Consider the following 14,137-nt stretch of genomic DNA (forward strand, 5'->3'; position numbering starts at 1 on the left):
TTATATATTAAATCACTAATTATTTAAATTAATAAGAAATAATAAATTTAATCATTTAATTAATATTCTCATCTTAACGTAACCATACCATTCCAATCATATTAATTTGAAGAGAAAATGAAATAAATTTAACTATACAATATTGGATACATTAATTCTTCAATCTTCATCTTTCATGAATAGAAGTGTTTGCAAGAAGAAATACAATATCGGTCAGAAGAAAAAAGAATTTCTGATTGCAATCATATATACTAAACGAAAACAGGGAGTTTTTTTTCCCTGCCGTATGAATTAACTAGTAATTATGTTCCAGCACATACAATTTAATTGTCTTTGATCTTTTGGTTAATATGTGCGATTTAACTTAATTATAAGCTAGAACATGATCCACCGATGTAAATATCCTTCCAAACTATCCACCTATCTGGCTATCGATCCAACTATCCACATGATGACACTTTACATAAAATCATGTAATTCAATATGAAAAAACTGCCTCTTCTTTTATGGTCTCCAACTCTGGTTTCTTTGACCGGCACATGGACAGCCTATGCATAAACTCCGGCGCCGAGAACTCCTCAATATCATCCAAATTTAGCTTTGGCACCGCCGCCGCTGCCTCGCTTTCATGATGCCAATCATCATCGGCGGTTTTCCCTTCCAACATCTTTGGAGTACCGTCTCCAGACTCCGGTAGGACCCTCCGGTTCTTGGTCGTGGTGGTGTTGGCGGTGAGGAGCAAGGCACCCATGTCAGCCGCCGTCACTACGGAGCTCACTCTCCTCATGGGGAACATGACGTAAACGTTGGCCATCTCCAGGTCCTCGTCGGCGCTGAGCGCAGAGAACCTCCGCCCGACATGGAGAGACTGCGAGTTTACGAGGAAGAAGTTCGGCGTTTCGAGCATGAGCTCGGCTGCTTTAGTGGGTTCGTGGAGTAGTTGGATTTCGCCGCTCGGGAAGATCACTTTTGCGGCTCTGGAGTGCTTTCCTCCTGGTGCGCCGGAGAGAGTACTGCATGAAATGTAGTTGCCCATGGGGTCTGTGTGTTTCAGCTAGAAGACGTACCACAGATTCACAATATGTGTATATATATATATATATATATCTACGAGCTACGTTTGACGCAGAAAGAGAGGTGGGTTTCGGTTGGAGAGGTTTGAAAGAGTACTTGTGAAAGAATGATGGTGGGGGGTTGAGAAGAGGACTTTGTCTTGGAGCTCAGGTGAGTGACGGTCATGGAGGGAGTTGGATGGGCGGAGTCAACTTTATACGAGGAATGGAAAAGGTCCCAACTTGAGAAAGAGGAGGAGAAGATTCTAATGGGCCAGTTGTAGATAGGTTGACATTGTTTGAGCTAGTCCGCGTAGGGGAAACGACAAAGGAAAGTACACAAAAATACTAAAAAACAAACACACTGAAAGGTACATTTCCAGTAATCCAGTTGGTAGTTTATTCGTCTAATTTATTTATTTATTTATTATATATGATCTGTGATTATGAACAATTGTCCCATGTCAACGCGTGAGACCCACAACCTTTGCCTTTGTAAATGTTTCTTCTTCTTTTCTTTAATTCTTTGTTTCTTTTCAATGGGGGTGGTTGGAACTTGGAAGACTGGTATTTCGTATAGAGGTAGTACAAATCTTAATTACACTCTTTCTATTTTATGTTATAAAAATGTATTTAGTAGACGGTTATACAACTGCAATAACATAATAGTAAAAAAAATCAGTCTTTAGATGAGCAAAGACTCGTAAAAAAAAAAAAAAAATTCAAATGCTTATTTTTATTGTCACATCATTTCAGTCGTATAAGAGAAGGAAGAGAGGCTGTGAAATTCACCCGTCTTAAAACAACTAATATCTTACATCTTAGATTGTCCGGATCAGTTGAATCCCACTATCTTCACTATTAAAATGTTAGAATTAATTTGTGTAAAATTGGAGGCCCTCTTACTAGGCGTGTATTTCAGTATTTGTGTATGCATGCCTTGAAGCTTCAGCACCGAGTATGAGCTGCGAATTTGACCATTAATGAATAGCAAGCTTTGCGTGAGCTTTTTGCTAATTTTTTGTTTCCACAAGGAAGCCATTGGCGGTGGCGGTGGCGGTGTCGGTTACGCTAATCCGTGCTCATGAGGTGCAGCTCATCATCATCATCATTTATGCCCGCTTTGCGTCACGGGATAGTTGGTGCCACATTCCCACGTATCTTCCCCATTATTCTTTCTCAACCATCTTTATAACTACAAGACAATTTATATATATATATATATATATATATATAATTTAATGATTTATTGGACTACATCGCATTCTCACTGGAGTGCACTCAGTGGCAAGGAGCCATTATATTAATTAAATTAAATGCTGGTCCACTCTTTAATATTCAAAACTTATTGTTTCCATTTCACTTTCGCTGGGGATAGTACAATACGGTATATATGGAATGAGTAGATCATATATATACAAGAATTATAATTATTTAAGAACTACATTACCTACCATTTTCAAGTTGTATAATTGTTATTACTTCATGGCTTACGTTCAACATTGTGATTGGAGGCTTCGAGCCATTGGGGTTGGAGTCCTGCGCCATGATAGGATCGATAGCAATTCTTTTATGACTTGAGAAATTAAGAACAAAAAATATTGAAAAAAAAACTCAACGATAATAATAAAAATATGCTTTAGCAAAAATTAAAAGAAAAAAAAAAGGATACTCATTTTTCATTAAGACGCATTCCATGCTTTTAATTACCTAATTTTGACTTCAAAAAATTACAAGAGGATACTTCTTCAGACGTGCTCATTCAACAGGAAATAAAGCTGCTGATGTTACAACTTTTTCCTCTCTACCACTAAAATTTCCAACCATATTCAATTCATCAAATCAACCCAATATTTACTCAGACCAACATCAATGGTTGAATTTTAAAAAAATAATCTATAGCATTGTAGTTAAAATACGTTACACACTACAATGAATGCAAATAAGGCAATCTTTGTTACAACCAAATAATATGTCACGACGTATAATCTTCAAACATTCCAATCTTTGGCGACACTCCAATGGGGGGCGCGGCAGAGAAAGCCATGTATGTAAATGCATGCATTGTTGTTTGTAACAAATTTTGATTTTAGGCGATAAATTTTACAGCCGATTGAGATTAAGGTGCAATAACTTTTATTAGACCGTTTAATTAAATCAGATCACAGCCAAAAAAAAATAAAATAAGAGATGGCTTAAACCCCAAATTAGCCATTGGAGATGGCCGAACCACCCCAAATCGGCCATTGGAAATGGCTTCAACCCCCAAATTGGTTATTGGGGGTGGGCATCACCCTGAACCATCCCCTCCCTAAGCCATCCTCACCCTTTTTTGGGTCACTACCTGATTTATAGAGATGTCTAGCTTAATATGAACAAATTGGATTTAACTACAATGCTATAGGAACAATAGTTAACAAATTTAAATAAGGTGACATCATTTACACCGTTAGATGTTACAACATTAAATCCTGATCATGAAATGGCTCCTCTCTATTTCAAGTGTGTTGGGGGAAAACGAAAAAAAAAAAAAGAAAAGAAAAGAACAAGATAAATCTCAAATTCTGGTACAAAAATAAGATCAAGCACTTTATAACCCTCCCAAAAAATCATTGGAGCTCTTCAACCATCCGGTTCCTCAAAAAGGCCTCATTTGAGCAGAAAGTAACTAAGATGTGCTAGTGCAGGAAAGCACGCTAAGACCAATAAAATGAAGAATGAAATAAAAAAGTAACATGGTCCTCGACCCAAGAGCGACATCTTTAAAACTATTCTCTACCTTAATTAGTCCTCTGGATGAGCAAGCAGCATTATCTCACATTAAACAGCCTGAGCCACAGGTTCAGATGCACTGGATTCTTCCAGCCTGCGAATTATAGGTACCCAGTAAGAAACATAGGATAAGTCAATTCAGGCCCTGTGCAAACAAAGTAAAATATGTTTTTGCCGCAGGATTTAACTCTTAAGGTTATGAGCCAGGTGCTTAATCACACTTGGCACCAAGCAAAAGGAACTGAAAATTGCACTTCTAATCCTACTCAGGCAATTCTCAATCTTGTCATTACTGGCAAGACCTATGTATACATTGAATGGAAATACAGAACTTTAGACCTGAGTTTTATTTCTTTAGGCTTCTCAAAGGGTAAACACCAGACAGGACAGTGAAATGAAGGAAGCGCCCTGCTATGAAGAAGAAGGGAATAGCATAAGAAAGGAGGGAGATGATCAGGTGGATGTAATGGAGATAGAAGAAATGGTGGATTTTTTAATGTGGAAGAAAATGTTAATCAGGCAGATGCCTTATTGCTGCCCATCAAGGAGCTGTCAGAGCATTTTTATGAATGTCAAGTGATCAATGAGGGTTGACTAGTACGGGGCATATCACTATGACGTATACATTTGACCTGCACAAACTGGCACAGACATGTTCTGCTCCCAGTGGAAGTGTTTTTATCAACAATGCAGTTGAAGGATAGTGCAAGTTCTAACTAGTAGGATGAAGCATCAATAAGGGCAACTTCCAACTCCAAGCAAGATTCAGTATGATTGGGCATAACTTAGATAATTATGATCTTGACCCGGTGCATGGCTATGGTAAGGTGGAATAACAAAGCCAAAGAACTGATGAAAAACATACTCAAATTACATTTTACTATATTATAAGATTGACAATACCACGTGATTGACAATATATATATATATAAGGGCAACTTCCAACTCCAAGCAAGATTCAGTATGATTGGGCATAACTTAGATAATTATGATCTTGACCCGGTGCATGGCTATGGTAAGGTGGAATAACAAAGCCAAAGAACTGATGAAAAACATACTCAAATTACATTTTACTATATTATAAGATTGACAATACCACGTGATTGACAATATATATATATATATATATATATATATATATATATATATATATATATATATATATATATATATATAGAGAGAGAGAGAGAGAGAGAGAGAGAGAGAGAGAGAGAGAAATGCTAGAATTCACACCACGATCTCACAACTATTCCACCCTGCTGACGTGGCATGGTCTAATAGCTCTTGATTTTTTTTTTTTTTTTAACAAGAACTGATCTAAGGGCTATTAGACCCTGCCACGTCAGCACGGTGGGATAGCTGTGAGATAGTGGTGTGGTTTCTAGCATTACTCATATATATGTGTGTGTGTGTGTGTGTGTGTTTGTGTAACAACCATTTCAGATACCATGCATTATAGTAATCCTATGGCAGTTAAAGGTTAGACACAGAAAATGCTAGATTCGCTTGATGTTAAATTCTCCAGTGGGTTATACATCATACTATATAACGCATTAAGAAAGTCCATTGTTGCCTTTGGACAACTTCGGATACACAGCTACATTCTTTTCTTGTAAAGAGAAAAAAAGCACAGACGTAGAGAAACATGTATGGTTTCTACCTTTGAATTCCATCTCCAACTTCCATTCTGAAAAAACTCCCGATCTTCACAAGTGAGCCCACTTCCTTGGATAGATTATCTAACAACGTCTGTAGAGTAGTGTGTAAAATATAAATCAACTACACTATATCAAATATACGGTACACATATATGCTCTTTGTCTCTCTCTCTCTCTCTCTCACATACACACACACATAAAAGTCGCCAGCAATTCTGCATGTTTGCATGTTATAGAAATTTATACCGCAGTCCATAGATTGATAAATGTGGCAGATGAAGGAACAATTCATAGTCCAACTCCAACAGATGGACTCTAAAACAAAAACCATGCTAACTAAATCAATGACCTAACTCTCCTATGTATCTACTTCTTTAGCCTTTTGGAATTTCAATAACTTAAGACAATTAAAGTTATGATGAGGTGTATATATCAAGGTTACATTAAATTTTCGACTTCTAATGATTCTTTTAAGGAGGCGCCAGCCTGAACCAGCTAGAGTCAGTGTCGTTAAAAGCATCAGGCACCACTTTAGCACAAAGGCCTTGTTGAGCCTAGGCACAAAGCGCAAGTGTTCATACATTTTTAAATACCTATCAATTCATTTTTGTTTTTCAGGTCTGCTATATAGGCATACTACCATTATTGATAAGTACAATATTCTACAAAACCATTAAATATTCAATACAAGTCATCTGTTAAACTACTAAACATTAAAAAATAAAAATAAAAAAATGAATCAATCCTCTATATTTGGGTAAAAGGGAGAGCAAACAAAATCAATGCTCTGTTTAAACCAGCAAGTTCTTTTCATTTAAACAAGTCAGTCTCTATTTTTCTTTTTTCCTTTTTCTTTTATTTATTTATGACAAGGAACTCCTTCAAGGCAGGACCACTTCGTGTACCCACCCCTATTAAGTAAATCTCAGACCCGTGTAAAGTGCCACCTCCACACGGATTGGGTAATACTCCAGCTTCATCAGAGGGTTGGCCCCAAGGAAATTTAAACACGTTTTTTTTGTTCTCCAGAAAGCTAGCTATTCTAGAAAAAATAAGTTTTTTCTTTTTTCTTTTTCTTTTTCTTTTTCTGTTTTTCTCGTCGTGTTATTTGAAGAATAAATAAGGTTCATCTTCTTGTCAATTTTCACATACCTTAACATTTATGGTGTCATTCATAACAAATTTTTGCTCCATTAGAACGACATCCTCAAAGTATTTACGTAATCTACCTTCTACCATTTTATCAATGGCCATCTGAGACTTCCCAGTGGTTTCAGCCTGCAATGAAAAACCAAATAAATAATTTAAAATCTAAAATTACCAAAATGAATTAATAATTAGCGGAAAACTACTTAATAATTTGAAGAGAGAGAGAGAGTGAGAGAGAGAATAGATAAGCATAATCATTGTTGAAAAGTCACACTACTCAGTAAAGAATGAGGATCAAGCTGATTGCGTCAAGATAGCAAAGGAGCCTTGATATCAACTTGCTTTAATTGGTATATCAAAAGAAGAGCTCCAATGATATGTGAGGGTTTTGAGTTGCTATCCATTGCTGGGAAGAGTTCATTTTTATTTGAAGCAACCAAAATCTAACAAAATCAAACCAGACAATCTTGAGGGTAGAAACCATACAACCATGACAAAAATCTTTGGTCAATCATTACTCAAAGAAGAAACTAAACAAGAAAAATGTGAAAATGTCACAAAGCCTGCACTTGAAGCCTGGCTTCAAAAACCACATTCATGCTAATCACCCAACATCAAAACACTGCTCGCAAAGAATAAGATCAAGCACATATACACCAAATTATCCACACATACATATTACAGGATAGAGATGGGGTTCTAGTGGCACGCATTTGTACGAAACATCTTTTGCCCAACTACACTAAACAGATACTTGGAGTCAGCGACATCAACTCTTTCCTGTCAAGGATCCTCCTCAGAGTCAATGTCTTCTATTGAACCAATTCTTCTTCAAAGGCCCAACTTTCCTCTTGGCCTAGGGTCATTGATCTTTGATGCACATGACACCACCACTACATGTCACCTCTATCTACAAGAATAATTCCAAACAAAATAGTTTGCACAAATCAATATTAACGTTTCAAGTCAGCTAGGCTCATTCAATATGTAATGTTTTCCTAATTGCCTACCATACAGTACAATAAAGAATTGTACCCACAATCTTTTCTCCAATTTGATAGGTATTTATTGACCACATTCTTTTCATACTAACTAAAGTATGAAGTTATCCCTCAGGAAGTGACAGAACTCCCATCCAGGCAGTATAACTTCAACAAAAACCAGAGTTCAAAAGAAAAGTACAGCTGTAAGACCAAATAAGGTTATAGGATGGTCCAAAGTAGACTGAAAGTTGCAGAGATATAAACAATGGAATTAAAGAAGTAATACTTCGGATTGTGAAAGTAAAGTACCACATTAGGTGAGTGGATTATGAAAATACTAGGTGAGATTGGGCTATATAAATGACTCGAGAACTCCAATTGTAATTTCAACTGGTTCTTTTGGTGTATGACGCAGATGCAACTAGTGGCATCAAAATAATGATGGGTAAAATAACTATGTGGCCACGAACCATTCTTTAGCGCATTGACACCTTTGAACACAACGAAAAAAAGAAAGCCTCACCGATATATAAACCCAATTAACATCATACAAAACAACAATGATGTCTAATGAAGAAGTCAACAAAAAGACTGGCCTTGAATCTGGTGCTTTGAAAGTCACTTTCATTTGTTCATTTCATGTTTAGCATAGAGCCAACTACTAGTGCTAACAATATCACAAAGTACCTGAGACTTAAGAATTTCCCTTTCACTTTCTAGTGCATCAGAGGAAACAAGGTCCTTTGTTAAGAACAATGGCTTAGTTGCTACTACATGCATTGCCAATTCTGATCCAACACGCTGAAGAGCATCCAGTTGAGGATTCCCATCCTCCACCTCGAGAGATAAAATTCCAGCAATACGACCCAAACCTGTTTCCAGATCAAACGCTTAGATCACGTAAAAAGAGTCAAGCCTCTCAGTCCAGCCAAGTTTACCAACTTAACCTATACATAGTCTTTTCCATTTTAGAACCTGTGTGCATGTGAGAGTATACTTTCTCCTTATACATATGTTTTCCATTTTAGAACTTGTATGCATGTGGGAGTATACTTCCTTCCAAGTAAGGGAAGGAAACTAGTTTGAAGTCAATGGCCAATGACCTCTAACTCAAATGAAACCTCTTCCCTCCATAAGAATGGTGGATTCAAAATTCGCTAGGTGCTTCATGTAACTTACCAAAAAATAAAAAGCAGATTGAAATTACTGTACCTGGTTGGGGACTTGTATGGAGGTAGGTAGAAAGAACACCATTTGAAGAAGTAGACATCACAAATCCCCTTCTAAGTCTGACGTTTTCTCCCATCATCGCAGCCACTTCTGTTATTGCATTTTGAACCGTTGTTACTCCACTAATCTTGGGATGTTCAAGATTTAACTTCAAGCCCTGGTAGGAATGAAGATCACTTAACCAACTGACCATAGACTTACAAAAACATCAAAAATAAAATTTCCAACAAAACCAAAAAAAAAGAGAAAGTTATCAACATTATGAAGTAAATCCAGCCAGTACATGAATATCAGTCAGCTTTAACAAGGGTTTTGGAGTCGGTTCTTCAAACTCAATCCTTTTCAACAATCATTTGACCCTATAAAATATGATTACTAGGTGGGGTACTGAAAATATGATTATATCTTTGCTGACATGGATCATGATCTAGGTTTGGTTTTCCAAAAATGATTGATCACTTTAAGGAGGAAAAATAGTTGTCACAATGTGAACTACGAAATAATTACAAGACCCAGCAATAAATTATCCGTGACTTTGATAAGCAAAAACAATCAAGCAAAAAAAAAAACAAAAAAAGCAATTCAGACTCCTTACCTCCAAATTCTCAGGTCCAACATGAAAGGCCCCAGCACCCGGCTGAGAAACACCTTCAACCAGCAAAGCCTGCTTAGCCAAAGACAAAGCCTACCCACAAAAAAAAAAAAAAAAAGAAAGTAACTGTCATTAAAAATGAGCATCAAAATTGAACAATTCAAAAATTAAACAGAAATATGATTACAAAATGGTAAACAGTCAATCACACACACACAGAAACTAACCAAGTGCTGAAAAATGTCATTCCTGGCAACGAAATCGGTCTCGCAGTTGAGTTCAATAAGAGCAGCCCTGTTCTCGCTCTGCGCCAGCGCAAGCAACCCCTCGGCGGCCGTGCGAGCCGCCTTCTTCGACGCCAGCACCTTCCCTCTTTTCCTCAACTCCCTTTGCGCCGCCTCTGCCAAACAAAACCACATTTTTACATTCAAATCTACAATTACACTACGAACAACTCAAAAAAAAAAAATTAAAGAAAGAAATAAAGCGGGGGTTTCGGTTTGGACCAATGTCCCAATTGCTTTCCATAAGGGCGGCCTTGACGTCCTTAATGGGCGCGCTGGTGCGTTCCCTCAGTTGCTTTATCAGATTCATTTGGTTCGAAGAAGAAGAGCCTTCAGAGCTGAATCTTCTAGAGACGTTCGCGAGGCCGCCGCCGCATCGTGAATGGGCGTATGTGCAGCTACTATTCAGCAGCCTTTTGTAGAGGAGTGTACCGAGAGAGCGCTTTGTTGCCCCGGAGAAAGCCATAGCTTACTAGCTTACCTAAGTGCGAAGTCCGGTAACAATAGATAGCTGTTTTAGAAGAAGGTGAGAAAACACAGCGCTTGAAGGAAGCGAGAGCGACCTCCTCTTGAAACAGACACTACGAAACTACGATATGTAAGAAACGTTTTCTTTTTCTTTTTCTTTCCAGTAAAAAGGAAACGTTTTTTTTTTTTGTTTTTTTTCAAGTACAACAAAGAAAACAACTCAAGAAAGGGGGTTGAAGGGGATCTTTCCCATTAGGAAAATAAAGGATAAATTAGTTATGAGCGTAGAAATTTGTACTTTTGTTAATTTTTTTAGTCTTCTAAAAGGAGAAAATAGATGTAACACTTCAGTCTTATATTAAAAAAATGAGTCGCTCGCATAAAGAATAAGTAGTTTATAAGCGAGGCTCTTGAGTTTTAAGTCTCATATTACTTATTTATTGGGTGAAACTAAACTTTATAAATGATTATATGAAAGCTCCAAATTAACTAATCTTTTTGAGGCGGTAATGCAATGCATATGTGACTAACTTTTTTTTATGAGGTAGGGTTTAGCGAGGGATAATCTCCGACGATGATCAACAAGCGTTACTTATCTATGTCTTCAGTAAATACTAGTGGTAGTGAATTATTTATCAAATTATGCTTAAAATATAAATTTACAGTCCCTTATTATCTGAGGCCGGGTTTCATACCAATTCTAAGAAAATTGTAAATTTGTCCCATTGACAGGCTCATAGATAACAACGTCCTTAATTGGCATAATCCGAATGTTTATTCCTATACTTGCCTTGAGATTCCTATGACAGCATAATCCTTTATATGAACTGCTAAACATAGTACATGTTTACAGTGCACATCTTGATCTTCAAGCTAGAGGAAATTTTTTGCCTTCCAGGATCTGTCTTTTACTCTCCAACTCCCACAAGTCCATCTAGCTAGACAGAGATCGATGGACTGCACAACAACTCGATCATCTCCGACGAAAGGGGGAGATGGACCGTATAGTTACACTAACAATTCTTCATTTCAGGTACTAGTACCGTCTCTCTTTTTTCTTTCTTTTTTGGCAAAATGAATAGGTATGATAAATTTTTGCGAGAATTTTACATTTTGCAGAGACAAGGAGTGGAGACTGCTAAAGTCTTGATCAATGAGGATATCGCTGAGAAACTGGATATAAATGAACTCATTTCTTCTTCATCTTCTTCAAAATTATTTAGTATTGCGGATCTGGGATGTTCTGTTGGACCTAACACATTCATTGTGGTGGGAAACATTATAGATTCCGTGAAACTCAAGTACCAATCTTTTGGCCCCAATAATCAAGGAGCTCTAGAATTCCAGGTGTTCTTTAATGACCATCCCTCAAACGATTTTAACGTGCTGTTCAAGTCTCTTCCTTGTTCAGCTGACAGGCAATACTTTGCGGCTGGTGTACCAGGCCTTTTTCAAGGTCGCTTGTTTCCCAAGGCATCTCTCCATTTTGTCCACTCCTCATATGCGTTGCACTGGCTCTCAATGATTCCAAAAGAGTTGATAGATAAAACCTCACCCGCATGGAATAAGGGGAGGATTTACTATGCTAATGCCTCGAGTGATATTGTTGGTGAGGCTTAATTACTCAGCTCAGTTTGGCAAGGACATGGAGTCCTTTTTGAATGCTAGTGCACAAGAGCTTGTCTGTGGAGGGCTCATGGCCCTTATCATTCCGTGTCTACCAGATGGGATTTCTGGGAAATGTTCTGACTTTTTATTTAATGATCTTTTGGAAGCTTGCCTCAATCAAATGGTCGACGAGGTAACATTTTATCAAACTCTCTCTCTTTAAGCCTAACAAATTACTGTACTAATGGCAATCTAGACTTTATACCATAGATTATGATTTGCAGGGATAAACATCTGCCTGATAATTATAATGATCAATCTCAATGCATACAATTTTATATAACAGTCATACATATAATAGTCTACTAAATAACATTATTCTTTTAAGTAACATAGTTAACTCATATTTAGTTCAAAACCAACTTTATTATATATCTCGTTTTTGCGTGGCAGTTGATCATTTTGTTTAATTAACTGAAATTGCTTGATTTTACTTTAATCAGGGATTGTTTAGTGAAGATATGGTGGACTCCTTCAACCTCCCAATATACATCCCAACAAAAAGTAGAGTTGGGCAGTTTGATAGAAAGAAATTTGTGTTTCAGCATTGAAAGAATGGAACCCTTAGTCCGTCCTGCAAGGACTGGAATGGCTCCTAGCAGTGTGCTTGTCCAAAGGGCGATCTCGTCCTTTAGAGCAGCTATGGAAGAAGTTATTGCAGGTCACTTTGGAAATGATATCATTGATGAGTTGTTTGATCGACTCATGAAGAAAGTTGTAGATCAGTCCTCCTCCATCTCGTCACAATCTACCGACAAGAGGTTGCTTGATTTATATGTCCTTCTCAAGCGCAAACTAGATTAATCTATCATTATGGTTTTATTTTTCTCTTCCTTTTTTTTTTTTTTTTTTTTTTTTTTTTTTTTTTTTGTTGGGGGGTGTTGGAATTATGTACTAGTTTTGCTTCAAACGCATATCAAATGCAGCATGATATTAATATAAATGTCTGTTAGTCTGTGTGCTTACATGTTATATGGGACATCTCACATCGTCTGAATATGGGAATGTATATGTATTTATACGAGAGTAGTATTAAAATAGGTGACCTCCTAGCGAAAAGTCTAGTTCGAAAGAACAAAAAACGGACAATATTGTATCGTTGAGAGTAGTTTGTTACATTATATGTGTACTTTTTCTATATATATAGTTACTTTGATAAGATGAGGGGACCATTAATTTTGATATTTTATAAGAAACTCCACTTACATCCCAAACTATCAAATGCTTTTGCAATGTCTTTAAATTTCAAAAATTTGGAATGTAAGTGTTTGACGAATCAGTTTCGTTCAATCCCTCCAATATATTTATTAGGATTTTTTATTAAATTCCAACGGAAGATGCAACACGTGCACAACACGAGCCTGTTTGACACTCAGGCTACTTGCTATGTATGGAAACGGATCCTGCTGAACTGGAGAGTATCCCCGTTAGTTATTACATCAGGGATATTTTTGTTATTTTATTTTTTTTTAACAAAAATACATTTGTCCTATAATTAACCGGATACTCGATCTCCAATTCAGTTGAAGTGAAGAGAATCCTAATACGTTATATATAACCCTCAATTGTTTGTGTAAAGTTGTAAACGTCCATAAGTCTAGATGTCGATAACTTAACAGAGGAGAACCAATTAATCGAACAAAGTATCAAACAAATTAAGGAGCTGTTTGGTAAGTTGTGGGAAATGGATGTTTTATTTGAATAGTAGTAATAAATGATTGATGTGATATAGAATTTGAGAATGTTTTATAGAAAAGTGAAAAAGTTTTGTTTTGTAGTGAGTTTTTTTATTTAAATAGTAATAAAAAATTATTGATGTGATGTAAAAAGTGTAAAAAAGTTGGAATGTTTTTGATTTGATTTTTTTGGGAGAAGTGAAATGAAAATTGAAATTGTTTGGTTGGGTTACCAAACAAGCTCTAAGACTTTTTCAACCCAACGGTGTCACAGACTTGTTGCTTCTGTGAGAGAGAAACGAGTGTTAATTACAGGAATAAGGAAATGGGATTGTAGAATAAAGGAAAGAAGAAGGAAAGAGATGAAGAGAAGAATGATGAATTGTATTGAATAAGCCTATTCGAGATGGCTAATCTCCTTAGTTCAAACTGAACTCAACAAATGTCAGAAACTATCTTTACAATTGCAATCAACTATATTTATACAACAATGGAAACGCAGAAAGACTTAAAGCAAAACGATATCTTGAGAACAGTAACTGTAGAGCACGTGTGAAATTGAATTAATGGATTCCAACTGGAATCCATGATTCACACTACCCTTC

General features: G+C 36.7%; 2 protein-coding genes and 1 pseudogene across 2 annotated transcripts; 1 reads left to right on the forward strand and 2 right to left on the reverse strand.

Moving 5' to 3' along the window:
- Window positions 1-209: 209 nt before the first annotated feature.
- Window positions 210-1,278, reverse strand: LOC133859329 (uncharacterized). The gene has a single exon (XM_062294704.1). The coding sequence runs from the start codon at window positions 1,034-1,036 to the stop codon at window positions 479-481; it is 558 nt and encodes a 185-aa protein (XP_062150688.1). The 5' UTR covers window positions 1,037-1,278; the 3' UTR covers window positions 210-478.
- Window positions 1,279-3,455: 2,177 nt separating this feature from the next.
- LOC133859415 (elongation factor Ts, mitochondrial) lies at window positions 3,456-10,300 on the reverse strand. The gene is made up of 8 exons (XM_062294816.1): window positions 9,943-10,300; window positions 9,664-9,836; window positions 9,440-9,529; window positions 8,827-9,001; window positions 8,302-8,486; window positions 6,635-6,760; window positions 5,485-5,573; window positions 3,456-3,918 (listed from the first exon to the last, which is right to left on the reverse strand). The coding sequence occupies exons 1-8, from the start codon at window positions 10,184-10,186 to the stop codon at window positions 3,873-3,875; spliced, it is 1,128 nt and encodes a 375-aa protein (XP_062150800.1). The 5' UTR covers window positions 10,187-10,300; the 3' UTR covers window positions 3,456-3,872.
- Window positions 10,301-11,140: 840 nt separating this feature from the next.
- On the forward strand, window positions 11,141-12,660 carry LOC133860481 (loganic acid O-methyltransferase-like; annotated as a pseudogene).
- The last annotated feature ends 1,477 nt before the right edge of the window (window positions 12,661-14,137 follow it).

The sequence above is a fragment of the Alnus glutinosa genome, chromosome 2 (assembly GCF_958979055.1).
Source record: "Alnus glutinosa chromosome 2, dhAlnGlut1.1, whole genome shotgun sequence".
In the NCBI taxonomy this organism is placed as follows: Eukaryota; Viridiplantae; Streptophyta; class Magnoliopsida; order Fagales; family Betulaceae; genus Alnus; species Alnus glutinosa.